Source organism: Rhizophagus irregularis, chromosome 8 (genome assembly GCF_026210795.1).
Source record: "Rhizophagus irregularis chromosome 8, complete sequence".
NCBI lineage: Eukaryota > Fungi > Glomeromycota > Glomeromycetes > Glomerales > Glomeraceae > Rhizophagus > Rhizophagus irregularis.
The window spans coordinates 1,880,171-1,903,055 of NC_089436.1; the positions used below are offsets into that span (position 1 = coordinate 1,880,171).

A 22,885-nucleotide genomic window follows, 5' to 3' on the forward strand; every position below is an offset into this window, starting at 1 on the left:
AAAAAAAAAAGGATTGACGGTTGGTCGAACTATAATTATTTTATTTTTTTATTTTAATTCAAGTTTATTTAACGAATTTTTAAACGTTTAAAAGGCAATTTTGGTAGGATGTTTCACTAATAAGTAATAAACATTAACTTTAATTGGATTAAACGAGTGTAATACAAGGAAGTACGTGCTAGAAGGTTATTATATTCATGGATCACGAGGGATGTGATTAATGTGATCAATAAATAATAAAACCCTTTATTTCATAAAAGATCACAAGGTGAATTTGTGTATTTCAACGTGTGTAGTATTTAATTTAAATATATGCAAAATATATATGCAATATTTTGTAATTTATAAGGAAGTTTCCTTTTTTTAATTGAAAATGTGATGAAATCAGGCCATATTGGCAACTTATTGGCGACTTGGCGGAAAATAAATATACGTATATGTATATATGTATATATACAATATATATATATATATATATATGTATATCTTAACACAATACATTTAACAACTATAACAACTATACATTTAACACATTTAACACTATTTTTTTTTTGCCCGACTTGGATAATAGTTAATATTTTTTTTTAAAATACGTAGTTTTTTCGTAATTAGTTTCAAAAAAAAAAAAGTTTTTTAGAATTATTCGTTACGTATTGTCAAAGATTTATTTGTTGTTTTTCCCGTTGGGTCGTAATAAAAAAGATTGGTCTAATATTAAATTAGAAAAATTATAATGAATTAAAAACTTTAAAACCTTTTCATTCAATTCTTTTAAGAAAAAAGGTATTTTTTCTTTGTTTGTCTTCTTTTAAACTTGTTTCAAAGTAACTTAATACTTTTCGTGATTGACCGTAGCGTAACACAAGGGTATAAGCCCGAAGAGAAATCATTACAATGTGATACAATATTTCCTTTTTTAGAAAAAGTGACTAACTCTAATTAACATTTTATTGATATTCCTGGCTAAATAAATGGAATACTTAATATAGTTAGTTTACATTTCCGGTGATTTTACTCCGTATTTTATTTTTACTTTGCCACACGCAGCAATTCGCAGCAATTCGCAGCAATGTTAAAATAATTATATAAAGTCGAGGAGAGACTAGGGAGAGATTTCGTTCTAACTACGAACAAAATCATTCAATAAATCATTCAATCATTAAAAGATGACTACAATTGATTCATCAACATCAAATGAATGGTGGAATATTAACAAACATGTTAAATATCATGCAATCGAAACCACTTCAAATTCTAAAAGGGTAGAAATATTTAAAAAAGAAAATCTTTTAGACAAATGCGAGTAAGTATATACTTATACATCACAAGAATTATTGTATAACACGTATTAACTCTATAACATTGTAACACTGTAACTTTTTTTTATTAATCCATTCTTTTTTTTAAAAAAATTTTTTAAAGGTGGGTCGTAACAGAAAAAGTTCATGGTAGTAATTTCTCTTTTATTACCAATGGTAAAGAAATCAAATGTGCTAGTAGATTAGGACTTTTAACAGATTCAACTGAATATTATGGATTTCAAAATGTTAAAGAAAGATATTATAAAAATATTATAAAATTATGGGATATAATGTTAACAAAAAATTTAATTAAATCAAAATCAAAATCAAAATCAAATAATAATGATGATGATAATTTAAATGATGATGATGAAAAAGTTATTATAATATTTGGTGAATTATTTGGTGGTAGATATTCTCATCCTGATGTAAAACCTATAAAAAATGCTATAATGTGTCAATTTGGTATAGATTATTGTCCACAAAATGATTTCTTGGCTTTTGATATTTATGATGGAAAAGATTTTTTAAATTATGATATTATGATTGATTTATTTAAAGAATCTGAATTACCATATCTTAAACCTTTATTTAGAGGTTCTTTTAATGATGCTTTTAATTATAATCCTGATTTTATTACTACAATTCCGGTAATTATAAATTTTTTATTATTAATGTTATGTTATTTCAATTTTCATATAAAGAAAAAAGAGTTTAATTAATTTATTTTTTTTTACTTTTACTCTAAACGTTATTCTATTTATCCTATCCTATTTAATCCTAATAATTCTATTATCCTATTTAATCCTACTTAATCTTATCCTGCTTAATTCTATTTAATCCAATTTTAATCTACTTACCCTATTTATCCTATTTAATCCTATTATTTATCCTACTTACCCCATTTAATCCTATTTATCCTACTTACCCTATTTATCCAATTATCCTATTTATCCAATTTTATCCTATTTCCAATTATTTAATTTATCCGACTACCATAATAGGACTTAATGGGATTACCGCCATTGCCATTCCAAAATAGAGCTGAAGGCGTAATCATAAAACCGGTATTAACAATTCGTGCGAAAGATAAGGATAGACGCGTAATTTTAAAGATTAAAACTACAGATTTCGTAGAACGCGTTCGAACTAAAAAACGCGAATATAAAGAAGAATCAAGAAAAAAATCAATTCAACCAATGAATGAAATGTATGATGAATTTTTAACATTTATTAATGAAAATAGAGTTTGTAGTGTAGTATCAAAATTTGGTCCTATTATAAAACAAAATCAAGAAGAGAATATTGAAAATAAATTAAATGAAAGGATTAATCAAGTTACTTTATTATTATTTGAAGATGCTTTAATTGATCTTTATAAAGATGATGAATTAAAAGAAAAATTTGAAAATTTACCAATTTATCAACAAGAAATTATTAAAGAAAAAATTAAAGGGGTTGAAGCTTTAAATGTTGTTAAAGATTATGTAGAAAAAATTAAAAGTATGATTTCTTTAACTTCAGATACTATTTTAAATGATAATAATAATAATAATAATAATAATAATAAGGATTTATTAGATGATAGTGATGATAATATTTTAGATTCGATTTTAACTTAATAATAATAAATATAGTAACAATAATAATAAATATAGTAACAATTGGGATGAATAAAATATTATTATAATAATAAAATATTTATTATTAATAAAATTTTTGAATCAATTATATTTATTTTTGGATACTTTTGATTTATTTTTAAGTTTATAAATTTATAATCCAATCATTTTTATGCAATCATTTTTATGCAATCATTTTTATGCAATCATTTTTATGCAATCATTTTACGCTATCATTTTTATAATGGCCGAAAGTTCGGTAAAAGGAAACAAAATTATCCAAAAAAAAATCTGAAACAAGCTGCAACTCATACAAGCAATGAGAATACTATATATATCAATACCGTCATATTAAAATTGAACTTAAAAAAAACATTACAATGATAAAAAAAAGGGGGGGGTAGGTCGGAGTATCAATAAACCCGTTTCATTATTATTACAATGAAAAAAATGAGAAAAAGATGATAAAAAAAAAAGATAATCTGCGTACAAACCCTACACAAGTCTAACAACCCTACAATACACAATACAGTGTACAAAAAAAAAAAAAAATGTTTGTATTTTTGATAAGCTTTTCATAAAGTGTAATCATATGTTAACTGCGATTCGTTTCGTTGACGCCACCACACGTAAAATTTGTCATAGAAAAATTTTTTATGATTATAGAAATTTGTTTTAATTATCGATTATTTGATTATTTCATATGAATATGTCATATTCACCATAGTTAATGACAAATCCAAACTTAATGTCGAAAACTTCATATTCAAATGTTTTTTTTTTTCAGATAAAGGACAAATCCAAACTTTAATGTCAAAAACACTTTTTTAAATGTCATATTCATCATTATGATAATTTTTTGTAACAAAATGAAATAAATGTTTTTTTTCGGATAATGACAAATCCAAACTTAATGTCAAAAACTTTTTTTTTTTGACGTAAAATTCGACGTAAAATTCGACGCAAAATACGACGCAAAAAACAAAAATAAAAAATAAAAAAATAAAAAAATACACTACTGTATGTGACTATCATTTAATTTTAAACTTTATTAATTAAATTGACGTGTTCAATATAAAACATCATTTAAATAAATCACAGACTATATAAAAAATATTATTATCTGTTATAATGTTTTTTCGATACTTTTTATATATTTATATATATATGAATTAATCTATGTATAATAAGTTAATTATTAAAAAAAAAACTCCAAATTCGCCAGGAAAAAAAAGAAAGAAAAAAGAAAAAATTTCGAAAAGAAATACAATTTAAAAAGATATATATACATATTTCATCTGTTATTTTATAACTAAATAACTGACACCCTTTTTTTTTATGCCATTATAGATTTACAAAATTAATATTATTTATGCTCCCTTAGCTTTTGGTGCTGCTTTGGCAGGTGCTGCTTTGGCTTTGGCAGGTGCTCCTTTGGCAGGTGCTCCTTTGGCTGGTGCTGGTGCTGCCGCTTTAGCTGGTACTCCATCATCAGTGGCTGTTCCTTTTGCTTTCGCGCCCTTGGCGGGTCCTTTTGGACATTTTCCTACAACGGCTATAAACGAAAAAAAAAAAAAAAATTTTAATATTTTTTTTTAAATAAAATAAAATAAAAATTTCTATAAATAAATAATTTTTACTTACGCATTGGATCATTTACACCAGGATTTTTGAAAGCATTAGCTTGTACATTAATAACATTTGTATTTCTTTCAATAATTGTTTTCATGGTTACAGTTTTAATTAAAGCTTTTTCTTCTGCGGTAAAAGTATCTCCTTCATACCAAAATCTATCACCGTAACGTTTCTTTTCAAATTCTTCTTTAATTATATTTGCAATTGTTGGTGGAAGTGGAGCTGTTGGTGATTGTTTATCTTCTGCAAACATTCCAATTATAGCATCGATAAGATTAACTTTTGTATAAAAGCTTTTAAGATTTGTTGCTACCGTTAAGTTACTGGTTATTAATGAGAAACATTCTATGGAATCTTCTGCTGCATTTATATCACATACTGGATTACTGTATAAATCTCCTGCTGGATGATAAACTGCTCGATATTGATTATAAGGTTGAAGTCCAGACAATCGACCTAATTAATTTAAAAAAAAGTTGATTTTAATAACACGTACAATTTTTTTTTTTAAAAAAAAATCTGAAAATTTTATTTTATTACCTCTTGCAATGTCTACGGCGAATAAATCAATAAGAGCAGGCATATGTCTTATAGGAGTTGTAATTAATAAATCAAATTCGGCGGCTAATTCTCTCAACATACTAACAACAATATTATCAACACCATTTGAAGTTCCACCAGCTAAAGCAATCATACGAGCGGGAGTATAATCAAGTTGATCATGAGTTAACGGAGAATTTGGTGGTGGGTCAACAGAAATAGATCTACCGATATAAAAGAATCTATTTGGATGAGAATCTGCAGTTTGATAATCTGGATGTAAAGGAATAAGTTCTTCTGTACATCCGTCAACAATATTATAAGGACGAACTTGAGAGTGACCATAACGGAAAGCAGCAGCGGCGAATACAACTGAAGTATCAACATAAATATTTTGATCGTAACCACCATAAGGAGGCATTTTAAATCCAAGTGCAGCTGGTAAAAATTCTTCATATACGATATGTTGATATTCTGCAATTGTCATTCTACGTGCTTGTTGATAAATTGCTTCATCATTTCCAACTAATTTCGGATTTTTTGCAACAACTTGTTTTGCTTGAAAATTATGTTCTCTTATCCAAATAGTATGCATAATGGCCAATTGAACATTTTCGGAAGCTCTAGAATCACCACTAACCATTGCTTGTTCAACAGGAATTGGAGGAGCATTTAAACTTGGGAATACATTTGTATCTTGTGGACTTGGAGCAACATTTTCTACGGTAATATTTAATATTTTTGCATTATATACACCACCATTTGCTACAAATTTTGATAAAGTCAATGTTCCATCTTTCTTATCACGTAAACCATCACCATCATCAGGATTATTTCCGTAAACTGCAGAAAGATCAAGATATGAATTTGCCTTATTTGCAGGATAAAGTGTTGAATTTAATACTCTTCCAAGTGAAAGAGTTGCTGTCATATCTAGAAGAAAATAAATTGATTGTTATTACAATTTGCGTAATTTACATTATACTGCGCCATAAAAAAAAAATTTTTTTTTTTTACTTACATTGAGTTGCATTAGGATTCCATATATTACCAGGTTGAGTATTATATACAATATCATTGGTTACATCAGCAATAGAAATTCCAGGTGTTGAACTTTGAAGAGCAGCATCTTCAAGGTCATGATTAATTAATTGTCCAAAGAACTATATGATTTTCAAATTAATTTCAGGTTAATTTTCAAGTTTTTTTTTTTAAAAAAAAGGGTAATAAGAAATTAACTTACAATTTCAAATATATTCTTTCTTGTAGTGCTAAGAACATCATCACCTAATGGATTACCAGTAAATGTTGGAGGTAAACCATTATCACCTAACACATTACTTAGTTGTCTACAATCAATAGTTAATTTTGGAGCGCCAGAGAAATTATCTTGATAATATGCAGGGAAGAATCCACGATCGTATACACGATTTGGTGCTCCCCAATTATTATGTAAAATATTATTACAGGTACCATCGTATGAACGAACTGTTAAATCTGTTCCATTACATGTCCATATTGGAGGAGGTTCGTCTAATCCACTAGTACCATCATCATATGCTGATTGTTGAATAGAAATATCGATGAAATAATGTAAAAGAATACATGATAGAATCAAATATTTAAATTTAAATTCAATCATCCTCTATTAACAAAAAAAATTAATAATAATAAAATAATAATAAAATTTTTTTTTAAAAAAACAAAAGGTTGAAGAAAAAAATAAAACCCTTTTTTTTTACATTAATTGGATTATATATAATTTTTTTTTTTTTAACCAAAAACATTTGTTTATATTATTATTTACTTTAGACGAACATAATCTATTTAAAGAGTACAATATGCACTTATCTATATGCACCTTTTAATATTAATTAGGGTAGATCACCAATCGTCCCTTTTTTTTTGTATCTATTATTAGTAACCATATCTTACCATTTTTTAACATAAAGACCAAACTTGGTAAATTCTACTTTAAAAGACTTTTCCGTGGAAATACCGAAATATAGATAAAAATATTCATTTTTGTTACACGAAAATGTCTTTTCATTGAATTCTTCCGCGGATTTTTCTTTAATAAGTTCATTCGTTAATTTAAAAAAGAAAAAAAGAATTCTCGAAAAAGGGTTTAATATAAATATGGGGATTTTAAAAGAAATAACCGAAATAAACGAAATAAACTGGTAACCATGATTTTCCGCATAGATATACTGTATATATATATATAAAAAACTTAAAAATTTTTTAGTTTAGTTTCATTTGATAAAATTTTATACCGATATTCCGATATTTTGATAATGATTTATAATAAAAAAAAAATCTTTTTTTTTTCTTTCGTTTTCATATGTTATATTTAAAAAATATTTAAATTTAATAAACCCCTCCCATCATTCCTTTATCCTTATGAAATCTTTTGAAATATTTAAATAATATTTCATGAAAATAAGATTTGACACATATAATGGTCCCTTCCAAAAAAAGTCTAGTATATCATTGTCATAATGGTAAATAATAAAGTTTAGACTTTAGACAACTTTGGAGACCGGGTATACTAATTAGCAGTCAAGTAGACTGCCAAGAAATCCGACAATTACATAATGAATCCATGACGTATTTATTATTATTATTAATTGTTTTTTTTTTCGCTAATGTTTCTTGAGAGATGAGATTATTAAGGAAAAATTTTTTATTTTTTTTTATTTTGAATATTTGAATTTGTATAAACCCAAATTCGAAATGTTGATTGGATCGGGATATATTTGAATCGTATAACTTTCTAAAAGAAAAACAATTACGGTTTCAATCGGTCCGAGGAATTAAGTCTTGGCGAGATTTTCCATTTTAACTAACAAAGTAGAACCTGATTTCAATTGTAAACCGATAAATTTTCCATCATTTGAAATAGGAAATTTTATTTATAAAATTATGATCAAGTTCATAGTGTGAATGGAAAAAAAAAATAAAATAAAAATATCAACCTTAATAAAGTAATTTTAACTTAAAAAATTTATCACTGCATTAACGATCACACCTTCTTAATTAAACACAATATTAATTTTAACAAATTATGTTAATATTGCATTGGTGTGACAAGTAGATCTTAAATAAGTCTAATAAGTCTTTGTCTTTTCAATGTCTAATTAATTCGGGTTTAAAAACCGAACCTTCTGATCTTCTGCTCGTAGCATTCCCGGTGTAACACAATCGTGATACGTACAAATTTTTTTTTTAAAAAAAAATTGATAATCAGATGATTATTCTGGGAAAGAAAAAAAAAATGACGAACGCTCAAGGCACGACCGAAGTTCGGTGAATAAACTTCATTTTTTGAGAGCTTTGTTAGAACTGTTTTTTTTAATATACATATATATTCATTACAATTTTATAGATCGCAAATAAATGTTTCAACCCTTGAGAAATATTTGTTAACAAAAATTTCAAATTTCAAACCTCCTTTAATAGTTCGCCAATTTAAATTTGGACAAAGTAATCCAACTTATCTCTTGTTTGATTCAAAGTAAGATGAACTTTAATAACTAAATGATTCTTAATTACTTTAATTATTCTGAAATACTTTAATTACCCTTATTACTTAATTACTTTAATAATTCTGAAAATACTTTAATTACTCTAAATTACTTAATTGCTCTAATTATTCCTAATTACTTACCTTAATTTATATCAGTAAGACACGATATGTACTTCGAAAAAAACCACCAGGTTCATTACTTTCAAGTACTGCTCATGCTGTTGAACGAGAATTTCGTGTTTTGGATGCATTAGGCAAAAATACCAACGTTCCTGTTCCCAAAGTTTATCTATTATGTGAAGATAATTCAATCTTAGGAACTCCTTTCTATGTAATTATTCCTTTTAACATATTGTTTTTCTTTTATATATAATTATTTAATTAAAGATTTTTTTTTTCCTTAGGTGATGGAATTTTTAGAAGGAAGAATTTTTGAAGATGTTCGATTATTATCACTTTCTCAAGAAGATCGATATAAATGGTATTTTTATTTTATTTTATTTTATTTTATAAAAAATAAGATCATAATTTTTCTTTAACTCGGATTTTTTTTTTAGCTGGTATTCAGCTATTGATACATTAGCTAAACTTCATTCTGTTGATTATAAAGCAATTGGATTAGAGAATTATGGAAAATCTTCGGGATTTTATTCACGTCAATTTCGTTCTTTAGTTAAAGTATCAACGATTCAAGCTAATATTAAAGATGAAAATGGTAGTGAAGTTGGTCCATTACCTAGACTTGATGATATGATTAGATGGTTTAAAAAGAATGAAATTGATGATGAAACTACCATTGTACATGGAGATTTTAAGGTAAAATCAATGTTGGTCACTTTATAAGTCCAGTTATTTTTTGATTGGATTTGAATGTCCAGTTTTACAAGTCCAGTTTTACAAGTCCAATTTACAAATCCGATTTACAAGTCCAGTTTTATAATCCAATTTAGTCCAATTAGCCAACACTGGATAAAATTATATAATAATAATAATAAACATACATATATACACACACATATAATTAATAATAATTTTTTTTTTATTAGTTAGATAATCTGATATTCCATCCAACAGAACCAAAAGTTATTGGAGTTTTAGATTGGGAATTATCAACAATTGGACATCCTTTATCAGATTTGGCAAATTTATTAATGAATTTTTATACAAAAGAAAATTATTCAGAAAAAATGATAGGTTTATTTGATATTCCTGATTTACCAATTCCTTCGGCTAATGAATTAATTAAATTATATTGTGATAAGTCGAAAAGAGATTATCCTATACATAAATTTGAATTTTGTATTGTATCTTCATTTTTTAGGGTAAGTTCAATTATATAAATTTTCATTTATTATTCAATCTGATTAATTGAAATTTATAAAGTTGGCAGTTATCACTCAAGGCATTGCAGCTAGAATTGCTAGGAATCAAGCTAGTTCCGCTCAAGCTAAAGCTTACGCAAAAATGTTTAAACCCACGATGATTCGTGGATTAGAAATTATGGATGAATGTGGTGATTTATCACCGAAAGGAAAACTTTAATTAAGATAAAGATTGAATTAAATTAAATATTTATAGATACTGGAATTTATTATAATATATACACTTTTTAAGAACATCACCTTCTCTAACTTTAAAAACATTCTGAACTTGAATACAGAAAAATACAGCAAAAAAAAAGAAAATTAAAAATTAAATTAATTTTTTTAAACTCTACAATTATCAATCTTAAACAACATAATATCTCTTGCACCAATTTCTTCCAATTTATCCATAATTTCAGCTACTTCTTCTTTTACTACCATACTTTGAACTTCAACCCAATTACCATCATCTAAAGGACTAATCGTAGGAGCTTGACGACCTGGTGTAATTTTTGTTGCTTCTCTAAGATTATCTCTTATAATATTATAATTTAATAAAACATATTTTTTTGCTGCTATTACACCCTTAAGTCGAGAAGTTATTTTAGAAACTAAATATGGATTGGCAGGGTTTTTGTTTCGAATTAAAATGGCTTGTGTTTCAAGTACTGTTGAAATTGCATGTAAACCTGCTACTTTCATTGTTTCTCCGGTTTCTATGAGTAGGAGAATGTTAATTTTTTAGTTTAAATATGTAGAGAAAAAGTTTTTAAATAACTAATCAACACTTACCAACTAAATCGACTAAATAATTAAATTAAAAATTTAAAAAAATTTTTTTTTTTTTAATAAAATTAATAAAATTAAAATTATAAAATTTCTTTTATAATAATACTATACTTTTTAATTATATTTAATCAAATCAACTTACCGATACCATCAGCCAATCCAAGAGCGCAAGCAGCTTCAACGCTACCACTAACATATTCAATTTTAGTTTTTTTACCTTCATCTTTTTCTTTATCAGTTAAATTATCTTTATCTAATTGAGAAAAATATTTTGAAGATAAAACATCAAAACTAGTTACAACTTTTTTACCAACTAATTCTTCAACTTTATTTATACCACTTTTAATAGGTACTTGTACTTGTAATTTACAATGACCAAAACCTAATTCCATAATTTCATCAATTTTATCACTAACTTCACATTCTTCTACCATATCTTGACCTGTTATACCCAGATCAACATTTCCATCTCCAACAAATTTTGCGATATCAGCTGCTGGAAGGAATATAAGTGCGAGAGGTAAATTTTTTACTAAGGCGATATCTAACCTATTATGACGATGAAAATTTATATCAGCTCCTTTAAGTAAAGATATACACTGTTCATGAAGTCGTCCTTTTTTTGGTATTGCGAATAATAAACGATCCGGAAGTTGATTTATTATATCCATTTCTTTTTTTTTATTTGAAAAAGAGAGAGAGAGAAAAAAAATTTAAATTTTTTTTTTTTTAGATGGGACAAGATATTTTAATGCAAAAAGATGATTTGACAGATAAAGAAGTTATTGTCAATCATACAAGTGTAACTATTTTATAAAATGATCGTTACAGGTAAGCTTGCTAAGCCATTAAGCAAAGCCAATTCATCGATCAACAATCGGAATATATTTTCGGTCCATTCTATTATAACTTTTAAGAATCAAATGAATAAATTTGGTCAAGTCTCGTACAAGTTTTGGACAGATTTTGGGACATTTTAAAATTTTAATATATTCCAAAACTTGTTGTCACTGCTGCTTTAAAAAATAATACCCGACATAAATAATTACCACTAATCCTAAAATTAGTAATGAATCAAAAAAAAAATCCAAAAATTATAGTTGATTTTGATTAGTGCCATATTTATACCAATCAGAACACATTAGTACCAGGAGTACAAATTCAATGATGTATTAATTGTCAAATCACATGATGAAATGAACCAATGTTAACGTTCCCTTTTATATTATATAAATCCTTTGCACGGAATCATTTAGGTACTTGGTAGTATCTCATTACGACCTGATATTAAATTACTAAAATTCTAATATAAGTAATGCAGGGATCAAACAGGTCAAACCAAACCTCTGAAGTTGTATATAGCGTTATACATCAGATTTCTATACTTGGCTACGCCATAACTAACATTAGTATAAAGGCAAAAGAATTCAGCTGGACTCTTTTCGTGTTACTGTATACATACGGGTTCAAAGAAAGTAAGGTGATACAGAACACGATAGGCAACTTTTTTGCAGTTTGCTATGTATAATGCAAGTACTTGTTACACTGTCTATTAAAGAACAGATTTGCCATGTTTTTTCTAGAATTCTAAAGTTCTATATAAAGAAAACAGAGACCGATTTTATACCTCGTATTGCAAATAAAGTAATAAACGATGATTAAAATGATCAAATTAGTCAATAAATAAAGGCTGTATGTTAAATTATAATGATTCGTAATTGTTAAGTGATTGTAGATTATGGAAACGAAAACAAAACGCGTAATCAATCATTTTCGTAAAACGGATGATATATACTTTTACATTTTTTTACTACACTCGACTGATGAAAACCTTTTTAGTAATACGAATAAAAATATGTACCCACGTTCCTATGATTTATATTAAATTTTTAGATTTTAGATTTATCTAGCATACATAGAAAAGATATAAATGGAAATGAATTGAATATTTTATTTACATTTGTATAAATCTTTTTCATTTTAAATCTTTTTTTTTTTCTCTTTCTCTTCTTTCACAAATAATTTCTTTATAATTATTTATTGTAATTTTACATGTAAATATGAGTACGTATATAAATTCTCTCGAAACAAAATTTCATGAAAATACCAAAATACCTGTTCCATTGGCAGGTGAATCCTATTTTCATCGTCATCAACCAGTAAAGTTTAAAGTGGTTATTGAAGGAACCACCATAAAAGAGTATTCGGCGACTGGTAAAATATTTCTTACGGATAAACGACTTATGTTCATCGCACAAGAACCTTTACATAATTTTGAAACGTTTCATGTAATGTTAAAAGATGTTTATTCATCTATAAAATCTCCCCCTCCTCGTTTTAAGAAGAAAAAAGTTTTTTCCGTGAGAATTAATATAGGAGATGAAGTTTTGATAATTTCGCTTCGTTATAAAAGTAAAAATTTGGGGGATAAAAAAATTTTTGAAGATTATTATTCAATGTTAGTAAGAGTCTAATTGAACCATAAATCATTTATCATGTGATCCTTTAACCAAACGCGTGTATTTACTTATTTACTTATTAGTAAGTATTTAATACACTTCTTTAGTATTTATTATTTATCTGGTTTATTAATGTAAAGTATAAAATTTTTAGTTCGAAACAACAGTCAATCAAATTTTTCTTTTTTTTTTCCAAATTTTCGAGAATTTTTTTTTTTTGGCGGTTTAGTTTTCATGCGAGATCATTTGATCATTTGTAGATATTTTTAATTTTATTTTTAATTTTATTGATTTGGCTTGTTCTCGACTTTTCTTTTTGCTATCCTATCGATAAAGTTAAAGTTTGTACCTCGGTTAAACTTTTGATTAACATATTTCGATTAATCGAAATTACCACGTGATAATAATAAAAACAAAGGCGTAAAAAAAAACGCCCATGTCTTACTATAGTATTCAGTATTATTATTATGTATTCAGTATCTGTTATTATTAATTACATTCAATAACTGAATAACTGATAAGCCGTTAACCCGATCGTTGATTATCTATCACATCACTAACGTTACCTTGTTACATAATTTACTAATTATATAAGAGCAGGCTTTTTAAGCGGACCTTAACCGGTAACTGTACTTTTGTTTTCTTTACGACCATTTTTTTTTTAAACGATAAGAAAATAATATTTCAGTTTCAATAATAATGGCAAACTTACTTCATTACAGTGGAGGATTTTTTGGTTTCCTCATCGTATGTAATTTATATTATTAATAATAATAAAAATAAATATTTATATTTATAATAATAAAAAAATATATTTTTATTTATATTCGATCATTTATTTTTTATTTTTATTTTTATTTTTTGTTTTTTTTAGTTTATTCTCGATATTTTTGCCATCTATGAAGTTTTCAAAAGTGAACGCACTTCAGCAGGAAAACTTCTCTGGACTTTACTTATCTTCTTTTTCCCAGTCTTTGGATTGATTTTTTATTAGTAAGTAATTTAATTTAGTTATCTATTTCTAATTACAAAAATACAATTATTAATCATTTAATTATTTATTATTTAGCTTCTTCTCTGAACGTAAAAGATATAATACCGAATATACAATTACTTATCAAACTATACCTTGAATTTGACATAATTTATATAAATAATTTAATAAGCTGTTTTCTTTTTTTTACACAATACTTATTATATATATATAATTAGCTTTTTTTTTTATGTCAGAATTATAAATTATTTTTGTGCTCTGTTCTTAAAATAAAAAAAAGAAATTTTTTAAAAAAAATTCTTTTTATATCAAAATGAAAGGAAAAAAAACAACAAAGGGAACCTTTTAATATGATTACCAAATATAATTACAATTAATTCACAAATGTAAAACGAATAATAATGAAAAAAAAAGTATTATTAAGTATTATTTATTAAAAATTCACAAATTCACAAATTCCATATGTATAAATAAATTAATGTTGTTCAAAATTCACATGATTTGAAGATTTTCTGTTCACATTTTTTTTTACCATAATACAGCAGCATTATACTTGGTTATTTAAAAAATTATTTTTCCGATTGGAACTTCGCGTATTGACTTAAAATTAAGTATCATTTACTCTTAAAATTTTACTTTTTCACTTTGCGATTTAAAAAATAAAACAACTTTTACGTTATGAATAAATATCGTGCTACACACCAAAAACCAATTCGTTTGGTTCAACCATTTTTAAGAATATATAAACGTGTTTCTAGACATGGTTATAGACCAGAATATGGTTCTGCAGAATGGTGTGTTTATCAAGGTGGTGAACTTTGGTTAGAAGGTTTAAGAGTTTACCATAGAAATTCACAACATAGAGGTAAAAGAATAATAACAACTCAAAAAGACAGAGAGGCTTACACTGAAGCGCTTACATATTTTTTTAACGCTCTTGCAATAAATGAAGCTGGGTCTTATATATCAGCAGCAAGGGATATACTACATGAATTATTTAGACAAAAAGATTTTGTAACAGAAGTTAGGAATATAGTTAAAACTGTTACAACTTCAGGTTCTTTTCTTGGAGTATATTCTGAAAAAAAATTTACTTCAATGATGAGATCTTTAAGAAATCAATTACAAAGTGAAGATCATAATGATATTGATAAAGCATTGGATTCTTTTCAACAAGGAATAATGTCCTCATTTGTTTGGTTAAAATTTGTACCAGATCAAGCTCAAACTGTCTTATTTACAAGATGTATAATTTATATCGCATGTATGAGAAAATTATTGGGTTTATATTTATTGGATTTTATTGAAGGTTTCGCTATTCAAGCTTTAAATGGAATCCCAATTTCTTCAGTAATGGAAGTAAAACCTTTACGTTATAATTCTTCAATGACAGCAGAAACTGTTTTGACATCAGATGCAAGAACAAGAATTTATTCAAAGATCATAACTTCTCCAAAATGGGCTTTTTTATTAAGTTTAGAAATGTTGTCCCTATATTATTTTAGATTTGCTCAAACTCTTGTGCAATCTCCAAATACAAATACTGAATCTATTCGTAATATCGTTCAATGGGCTATAGATATTTTAGAATGTAGCAAAAGTAATCCAACATTTCCTATAGATATACCGCTTGAAGATGATGATTCGTCAACTCCCAACATTCCTTTTCACTTTACTTTTCCATTCTATCAACTTTATTATCCAAAGTAAGTACAAATAAACATTTATATATATTTTTTGAATTAACTTAATAAATTATTATTATTTGATTCTTTTTAGATATCAATTCAATCTTGCTACTGTTATGTTAGATTTAAGAAAATTCAAGCAAGCGAAACAATTGTTTTTAAAAGTTGGTAAAGAATATCGAGAAACAAACCGACCAATGGCAGCTCGTTCTTTATATAAAGCTGCAACATGTATTGTATTTGGATCTGATAGTGATATGCATCCAAATAAATTTGATATAAGTTTATTCCGAGAAGCTGCTAGTGAAGCAAATGAATTTAATGAAGAATTAGAAGAACAAGGAATATGGGTACAAATCGCAGAGATTGAAAATGTCAAAAAACCGGTAAATATTTTTATTTTTATTTTTATTTTTACTTATTTTGTTAAAAAAAATTTAAATATTCAAATTTTTTATTTTTTGTAGGTGCAAGATCTAACTAGAGATCTTCCTCAGGAAGGGTTATCAAAGACAGCTAGATTAGAAGTGTCCCCGATTAATAATGCACGTATAATGACACTAGATCCTGAGAATCTGAAAGGATATAAAGGATATGTAAATAATAAATCAAAAACAAATGCTTCAAGGGGTGGTGAAGGAGAAAATCAAGTTATTGGTAATAAATGTGATTATTGTGGACAAATATCCACCACAATGCAATGTCCTTGTAAGAATGCAAGATATTGTGGTAAGAGTTGTCAAAAGGGAGATTGGAAAAGTCACAAAATTTCTTGTAGTTTTAGTAAGAAATCCGAAAATAAAAAGGATTAAAAGAAGATTATGAAAAGGAGAATTAGTAAGAAGAGAGAAAATTTTTAATTTAATATGTTCTGATATACTGTGTATATTAAGTTTGAATTAATAGAATTATAAACAACCTCTTTCTTCTTATCATAAAATTAGCATACATTTTATATCGTATAGTTTGTATATTATATCAAACTCTTTCTTCTTATCATAAATTAGCATACATATTGTATAGTTTGTATATTTATATATTATATTTAGTAGTAAAATTTACGTATATACATAATATTAATATTTTTTCTCTTTTTAATGTTATATTAATAGTAAAATACAATATACAGTATGATATAATAATATTAATTAATTCAATTAATTAAAGATAATATTTAAACTAGAATAATTTTATTGACAAATTTAAGCATTATTATGAATTATTTGAACAAAATATATATTGTACCTACTAAATGTATAATATTCCATTCATCACAAAATTCTTTTTTAGAGGAATGCGAAATAACAATACGCGTAATAAAAAAACGCGTCAAAAATATTATTTCAAGAAAGGAAGAAAGGCAGGCAAACTGTCATAACAGAAACACAAGTACAAAGGTTAAAAATGCTCATCAAATGATCAGTAATGCACATCCCACCCTTCGGAAAACGGATACACCAAAAACGCGTAACTGGTGTATTTATGTATTGTGGACGCGATATTCATGTGATCCGATTACGGTATCACTTTTAGGTAGATGTTTTCTAACTTTAGAACAATAGGTGATTGTTTTGCTGCTATTTAAGAAGTTGACTTTAATTACTTTAATTAAGTTTACTCGTAACATAAACTTGCAACAATTTTTAACCGGCATGAAATATTTTTTACTACATATCATACGTATAAAAATGTCATGTAGTGGCATTTTTAATAATTAAAATTTTTCGTATAAATACATTAAAAACTTAAAAATATTATTAATAAAAAAAATCATAAATAAAAAAAAATTAATTTAAAAACATTTGAAATTAATAGCAAGAATAATTAAATTTGCAATGAAATCAAAAAGTCAATAATAGAATTTAAAACTTCTTGAGGTTTTTCATCTTGAGGTAAATGACCACATTCATTTATTACTTTGAATTCCATTTTAAAATTTGGATGAGAAGTTGAAGAAGTCGGAGTTGAAGCAATTTCATCAAATACCTCCCTGTGTTTATCAACATGTAAATATCTATCATCATCACCTGATATATATAATATTGGTTTTTGCGTTAAAATATCTTTGTTAGGAAGAATATTTAATGGTACAAAATACTTCATTAACCATGAAAATGATTCATAAAAATTTGGTAAAGTTAATGGAACTCGATAAGTTGGTTTTACTACAGTTTCCCAATCAGGAATTGAGTTTGTATTGTGATAAAATAATGTGAGTGGTAGGTATTGATATAATGCAATTTTTATGAAAAGTCGTCCCGGAGCTGAACCTAATATATGTCGACCGATTGGCGGTGGGCCTAAGAAAGAAAGAAAAAAAGATTTCAATTTCTTTTTTTTTAAAAAAAAATTTTTTACACATATAAATTATATATAATATTTTTACCTTGGTCTTCGGGTCTTATGGAAGGAGCTATTAAAATTAAAGAATGGACTAAATCTGGATATTTTATGGCGATGGCACAAATTATTCCGCCACCACCAGATACTCCAGCGAATGCGATTTTCCTATTTTTATAGCCCAAATTAGCCACAAGTTGTACCGCAAAATCTACAGATGCTTCTTGAGTATAAGGATTTTGTCCTTCTTCCCATTTAGTGGGTCTCTCAGTAAAACCAAAAGTTGGTCTATCATAAGCTATAACATGACATCCCGTAGCATCAGCTAAAGGTTGCATATGATGTCTCCAGGTATATAGATTTCCAAGAATATGATGTAGTAAAAGAATTACGGGTTTATTTGTTTCATTCGGAATAAAATGTTGATTTTGTAATAAATGTTTATGACTTTGTGGGATTACTTTTTTATAATATGTTTGAATTCCATTGACTTCAATAAAACGTCCTTCTGGGTCTGATGAAGATGCTATTGATTCAAGAAAAACTCTTTGAACCGATGGAAGTGCCATGAAGGGATTTTTTTTCGTGGTAAGGAAAAAGAATGAAAATTAAAAAGAAACCTAAATGATAGGGAGAGAAAAGAATAAAAATTTATTATTTAAATAGGTGGTTTAAATACTAATGAATACAATGTATATTGACATTCGAAAGCCGATGCAAATCACTTTTTTTTTTTGTGTAAAAACATGCATCATGCACAACATAATCATTAGGAGAATTATATAATATTTATTTATATTGATTAAAGAACTTTTTCAATTTAAATATTTGAGATTAATTATGTTCAAAGATCGGTAATGACGTATTTAACTTATGGTTACCCTTTCATGATAATTATATAATAATAAGGTGTCACAATGTCAATATTCATATATCATAGCGTGAAAATCAAGAAAAGTTTAAACGGAAGAACATTTATGCGAGTTTCTTGTGAGATTAAATTAATCCCAATATTTGTAAATAAGTCGTAATAATAGTTAATCTTTTTAAAGAAAATAATTTGTGTTTATTCTTCATAGGCAGAAATTAGAAATTTCCCTTCCTGCATTATCGCAGATCGAAATTTTGCTTAACTATAATCGGTTGGAGTAGTTTTATTGATTGGTGCAAATTCCCATATGAAATTTGCATCTAAATAAATAAATTCTTTTTGTAGCACTATTGAATATTAGAGATCGGGTTAACTTTATTGTTTTACAATTTTGCTTTAATTCTTTAGCAATGACTAGATTTGTTAGTTTATATTACGAAGTATTCGGTAAAGTACAAGGTAAATCCATTCATCCATTTTGTCATTTGTTCTTTTTTTAAAATTGACTTTTCATCAATTTCTTTTTTAAATAGGAGTATGGTTTCGAAAATACACAAAAGACAAAGTGAATGAATTAAAACTTGTTGGATACGTAAAAAATACGGGTTCATTATAATCTTATAATATGTTTCTTTAATTATGTTTACAAAAAATACTCATTTAGCTTAATTATTATTTTTAGAAAGAGGTACAGTAAGCGGAATCGCACAAGGTGAAAGAGAAAAAATCGAAATTTTGTAAGATAATTAATATAAACATACTACTATTTTTTTAAAAAAAAATAAATAAAAGGGGATTATTTTAATATTAAATTTAATTATTATATAGTAAAAAATGGTTACAATATGAAGGATCACCTTCATCCAGAATTGATAAAACCACTTTACAAGAAGAAGAAATTGAAAAAGTTGAATTTCATGGATTTGAAATTAAACATTAATAATAATCTTTACATTATAATCTATCTTCAGATTGATTATTATACTCTCATTTATTTCTATTATTCATTTCTTCTTCAGTATTTCCATTATTCACTTCACTACTTTCATTGTTTTCATGAGTATTATTTCTATTACCTACTTCATTTAATCCCATTTCTAAATCTCTATTATTATCACTAACATTTGGAACTTCATCTTGATCATCAATAGCATCCCAATCTTCTAAATACTTATAATGACCAGGTATATTATCAGTTCCATCTCCTGCTCCAAGAAACCAATCATTATTACCAAAATGTAATCTATATGAAATTAATGCTGTACCAATTCCTATTAAGGCTCCTACTATTATTTGAAATGGAAAATGTCTGTAATCCATTATTCTTGTTAAAGATATCCATGTTGCAAAATATAAAGGTAATAAAAGTACTAAAATTTTCCATAAATGAGCTCCCCCTGTCCATGGTTTTGATTTTCCATTAATATATAATACAAAAAATACCCAACCAGCAAATGCTGTAGATGAATGTCCACTTGGAAATCTAAAAATTGTTATTAAAAATAAATAAATAAAAATAAATAAAAGAATTAATTTTTTAAATGTATTCTCACCCTTGATATTCTACTTTACTTAATTTACTTGTACAAATTTCATTTGTAAAGTAAGTTTGAGTTATATTCATTGCTACTACTTTTGACATGTCTGGTTGACACTTTGTTAAGAATGTCGGACGAAGTCCCAAATGGCCTAAAATAGACACGATACTTTAATTTGATTTGAAAGATAAAAAAGATACTAAAAACTTACTTCCAACAGTTACCCATCCAAGCGCAGTTGTAAATAATCCTAGTCCTAATAATAAAAAATTGTCATTAAGATTATACGGTGGCGCAGTAATAAAGTTTGTTAGAAATGGTTTTGATTTTACCAAAACTTGTGATATGACCTATTATCATATGATAAAAATCCCAAAAATCATAAAAGAAAATCAATTCCAACAAAATCATAATAACACCAGGTAAAACTGTATTTATTAATGTAGCTAATGTTGAAGAAACAATTTCTTCTACAACTGGACCTTTCAACGAATTATCATTTACTGAAAAGTAAGCAATAGGTGGTTGAGGATTTTTAAAGAGCCTAAAATAATAATGAAAATAAATAATTTTTTTGATTAAAAAAATAAAATTAATAAAAAAATTACCAATCTGTCAAAGCATATATAATAATGATGAGAGCCCAATCCAAAGAAATTCCGATATAAATGTGTTTTCTTCTTGATGGGAAATTCCATGGTGACCATTTACGTGATTTTAAAAGTTTTGGATCATAATATCTGTTTGGTAACTTTACTAATGGAAACCACCTTTTCATTTTTGACGAAACCATTATTTTGTTAAAAAATAAATTATGATGATTTTGAAAATTTTTATATCACTTTTTAACAGCATTGTGTAACCAAATAATGAATAACGTATTTATGACGGTATTGTGCCTTTTTTTTGAGTGGTGTTTGATATATTTGGTAGTCTCTATAATTCTAGTAATAATTAATTAATTAATTATATCTGATATAACCAGGTTTCGTTAGAAATTTTTGAATAAATTGAAACTTATCCTATTATTTATTCACAAAGACATTGTACTATATGTTGATCTTTTCGAGTTTGGGGGATTTATAATCCTATTTATATTCTGACATTTGTAACCATTATCAGATTTGTGATCTATTAATCTAACAAATTTATAATTTGAAACAAAAAGTAAATATTATTTATCTTTTATAATTATATAAACTATTTATTACCATTTATATTAGAATTACTGTTGCACTTTGGCATATGAAAACACTCGGATGGTAATGACGTTACTACGAATAAACCACAAAAAGTTATGCATATATGCAAGTTTTAATTAAACTCGCGAATAATAACTGTGGGACACGATATTTTAATGTAGTAATATTAAAGTTCGTTAGTCAAAAAATTGTTGATTAGTGTGACTAATTTAAACAAAAATCCTATAAATTATAATTTTCTTTGATTGAATGATAAAATGTAATTCCCGACATAAAATTTGATCACGTGTTTATATGTTCGCTTTTTATTCGAGTCAAATTACCGATAAATTATATATATTTTTTTGTCTTTGTATCTGTCGTTGTCCTAAAAATAAAAATATATATATATATATTTGTCTAAATGATCGTAAACATCCCCTTTTTTTGTTAGGAGCTTCGCGTGAAAAAGTTTGGGGAAAGTAATTGATTTCAATCACGTTTTTGATTAGGTATTCAAACACTATAGACCTAATTATTTTATGGTACACAAGATTACTATTTTGTATCTGAATTAAACGACTATTAAATTGTTTTGCCATTAATTTAAATTTGAAACGAGATTGTTCTCATTATTATTGTATTATGTTATATATTATGTGATAATTCAAGAAGGGATCGTCAAATACTTAATTGATTGAGGTGATAAAATAAGAATCTCTGCTAAAATGTACTGTAGATGATTATTTAATTTTATATACTTTATTTGTTACATACGATTTTATCCATAATAAATTTAAACCTGCCAAGCATTTTGAAACTGGAAAAATCTTGGCACAGTCAAAAAACGATCAGACCTTTTTTTATACTGTTTATATTTTGTGTAATATAAAATTTTGATTCTTATCTAATTCTGGGTAAAAAAAAATCTTTAATTTTTATAATATCACATTAGTGGTTCAAGTTCTCATATATAAACATATTGTACTTGCCAAATGCCAACAATTCTTACTTGGATATTTTTAGATTCGTCG

The 22,885-nt window shown here is 26.1% G+C and overlaps 10 protein-coding genes across 10 annotated transcripts; 6 read left to right on the forward strand and 4 right to left on the reverse strand.

The window, feature by feature from the left end:
* Positions 1-1,166: 1,166 nt before the first annotated feature.
* On the forward strand, positions 1,167-2,923 carry OCT59_028312 (uncharacterized protein; the record flags this gene model as incomplete). Its single annotated transcript, XM_025332502.2, has 3 exons — positions 1,167-1,303; positions 1,423-1,951; positions 2,306-2,923. The coding sequence occupies 3 exons, from the start codon at positions 1,167-1,169 to the stop codon at positions 2,921-2,923; spliced, it is 1,284 nt and encodes a 427-aa protein (XP_025171120.1).
* Positions 2,924-3,947: 1,024 nt separating this feature from the next.
* OCT59_028313 (uncharacterized protein) lies at positions 3,948-6,828 on the reverse strand. The gene is made up of 5 exons (XM_025320530.2): positions 6,342-6,828; positions 6,120-6,261; positions 5,099-6,031; positions 4,568-5,014; positions 3,948-4,478 (listed from the first exon to the last, which is right to left on the reverse strand). The coding sequence occupies exons 1-5, from the start codon at positions 6,738-6,740 to the stop codon at positions 4,294-4,296; spliced, it is 2,106 nt and encodes a 701-aa protein (XP_025171121.1). The 5' UTR covers positions 6,741-6,828; the 3' UTR covers positions 3,948-4,293.
* Positions 6,829-8,375: 1,547 nt separating this feature from the next.
* On the forward strand, positions 8,376-10,571 carry OCT59_028314 (uncharacterized protein; the record flags this gene model as incomplete). Its single annotated transcript, XM_025323315.2, has 7 exons — positions 8,376-8,407; positions 8,487-8,615; positions 8,784-8,958; positions 9,032-9,108; positions 9,185-9,443; positions 9,674-9,949; positions 10,011-10,571. 7 exons carry the CDS (start codon positions 8,376-8,378, stop codon positions 10,167-10,169), a joined length of 1,107 nt encoding a protein of 368 aa, XP_025171122.1. The 3' UTR covers positions 10,170-10,571.
* Positions 10,334-11,451, reverse strand: OCT59_028315 (uncharacterized protein; the record flags this gene model as incomplete). The annotated part of the gene is made up of 3 exons (XM_066147204.1): positions 10,334-10,707; positions 10,784-10,795; positions 10,923-11,451. The coding sequence occupies 3 exons, from the start codon at positions 11,449-11,451 to the stop codon at positions 10,334-10,336; spliced, it is 915 nt and encodes a 304-aa protein (XP_065993937.1).
* A 1,336-nt stretch (positions 11,452-12,787) lies between these two features.
* Positions 12,788-13,685, forward strand: OCT59_028316 (uncharacterized protein). Its single transcript, XM_025327473.2, has one exon. The coding sequence runs from the start codon at positions 12,841-12,843 to the stop codon at positions 13,252-13,254; it is 414 nt and encodes a 137-aa protein (XP_025171124.1). The 5' UTR covers positions 12,788-12,840; the 3' UTR covers positions 13,255-13,685.
* Positions 13,686-13,861: 176 nt separating this feature from the next.
* OCT59_028317 (uncharacterized protein) lies at positions 13,862-14,702 on the forward strand. The gene is made up of 3 exons (XM_025320531.2): positions 13,862-13,986; positions 14,114-14,232; positions 14,309-14,702. The coding sequence occupies exons 1-3, from the start codon at positions 13,939-13,941 to the stop codon at positions 14,370-14,372; spliced, it is 231 nt and encodes a 76-aa protein (XP_025171125.1). The 5' UTR covers positions 13,862-13,938; the 3' UTR covers positions 14,373-14,702.
* A 209-nt stretch (positions 14,703-14,911) lies between these two features.
* On the forward strand, positions 14,912-16,992 carry OCT59_028318 (uncharacterized protein; the record flags this gene model as incomplete). Its single annotated transcript, XM_025320532.2, has 3 exons — positions 14,912-15,939; positions 16,013-16,307; positions 16,389-16,992. The coding sequence occupies 3 exons, from the start codon at positions 14,912-14,914 to the stop codon at positions 16,731-16,733; spliced, it is 1,668 nt and encodes a 555-aa protein (XP_025171126.1). The 3' UTR covers positions 16,734-16,992.
* Positions 16,993-17,587: 595 nt separating this feature from the next.
* On the reverse strand, positions 17,588-18,889 carry OCT59_028319 (uncharacterized protein). Its single transcript, XM_025320533.2, has 2 exons — positions 18,308-18,889; positions 17,588-18,221 (listed from the first exon to the last, which is right to left on the reverse strand). Exons 1-2 carry the CDS (start codon positions 18,828-18,830, stop codon positions 17,746-17,748), a joined length of 999 nt encoding a protein of 332 aa, XP_025171127.1. The 5' UTR covers positions 18,831-18,889; the 3' UTR covers positions 17,588-17,745.
* Positions 18,890-19,519: 630 nt separating this feature from the next.
* OCT59_028320 (uncharacterized protein) lies at positions 19,520-20,121 on the forward strand. The gene is made up of 4 exons (XM_025327474.2): positions 19,520-19,591; positions 19,666-19,737; positions 19,815-19,869; positions 19,961-20,121. Exons 1-4 carry the CDS (start codon positions 19,543-19,545, stop codon positions 20,070-20,072), a joined length of 288 nt encoding a protein of 95 aa, XP_025171128.1. The 5' UTR covers positions 19,520-19,542; the 3' UTR covers positions 20,073-20,121.
* OCT59_028321 (uncharacterized protein) lies at positions 20,081-21,463 on the reverse strand (the record flags this gene model as incomplete). The annotated part of the gene is made up of 5 exons (XM_025333577.2): positions 20,081-20,615; positions 20,686-20,821; positions 20,882-20,926; positions 21,003-21,214; positions 21,279-21,463. 5 exons carry the CDS (start codon positions 21,461-21,463, stop codon positions 20,120-20,122), a joined length of 1,074 nt encoding a protein of 357 aa, XP_025171129.1. The 3' UTR covers positions 20,081-20,119.
* Between the last annotated feature and the right edge of the window lie 1,422 nt (positions 21,464-22,885).

Excerpts from the sequence above, each read along its gene's own strand:
- OCT59_028313 (XM_025320530.2), bottom strand. The coding sequence starts at position 6,740 with ATGATTGAATTTAAATTTAAATATTTGATTCTATCATGTATTCTTTTA. Across the intron at positions 6,262-6,341 it reads GAAAGAATATATTTGAAATT|TTCTTTGGACAATTAATTAA; the intron begins GTAAGTTAATTT and ends AAAATCATATAG. Across the intron at positions 4,479-4,567 it reads TGGTGTAAATGATCCAATGC|CCGTTGTAGGAAAATGTCCA; the intron begins GTAAGTAAAAAT and ends TTTCGTTTATAG.
- OCT59_028316 (XM_025327473.2), top strand. The coding sequence starts at position 12,841 with ATGAGTACGTATATAAATTCTCTCGAAACAAAATTTCATGAAAATACC.
- OCT59_028317 (XM_025320531.2), top strand. The coding sequence starts at position 13,939 with ATGGCAAACTTACTTCATTACAGTGGAGGATTTTTTGGTTTCCTCATC. Across the intron at positions 13,987-14,113 it reads GATTTTTTGGTTTCCTCATC|TTTATTCTCGATATTTTTGC; the intron begins GTATGTAATTTA and ends TGTTTTTTTTAG. Across the intron at positions 14,233-14,308 it reads TTTGGATTGATTTTTTATTA|CTTCTTCTCTGAACGTAAAA; the intron begins GTAAGTAATTTA and ends TTTATTATTTAG.
- OCT59_028319 (XM_025320533.2), bottom strand. The coding sequence starts at position 18,830 with ATGGCACTTCCATCGGTTCAAAGAGTTTTTCTTGAATCAATAGCATCT. Across the intron at positions 18,222-18,307 it reads CATAAGACCCGAAGACCAAG|GCCCACCGCCAATCGGTCGA; the intron begins GTAAAAATATTA and ends TTTCTTTCTTAG.
- OCT59_028320 (XM_025327474.2), top strand. The coding sequence starts at position 19,543 with ATGACTAGATTTGTTAGTTTATATTACGAAGTATTCGGTAAAGTACAA. Across the intron at positions 19,738-19,814 it reads TGGATACGTAAAAAATACGG|AAAGAGGTACAGTAAGCGGA; the intron begins GTTCATTATAAT and ends TATTATTTTTAG. Across the intron at positions 19,870-19,960 it reads AGAGAAAAAATCGAAATTTT|TAAAAAATGGTTACAATATG; the intron begins GTAAGATAATTA and ends ATTATTATATAG.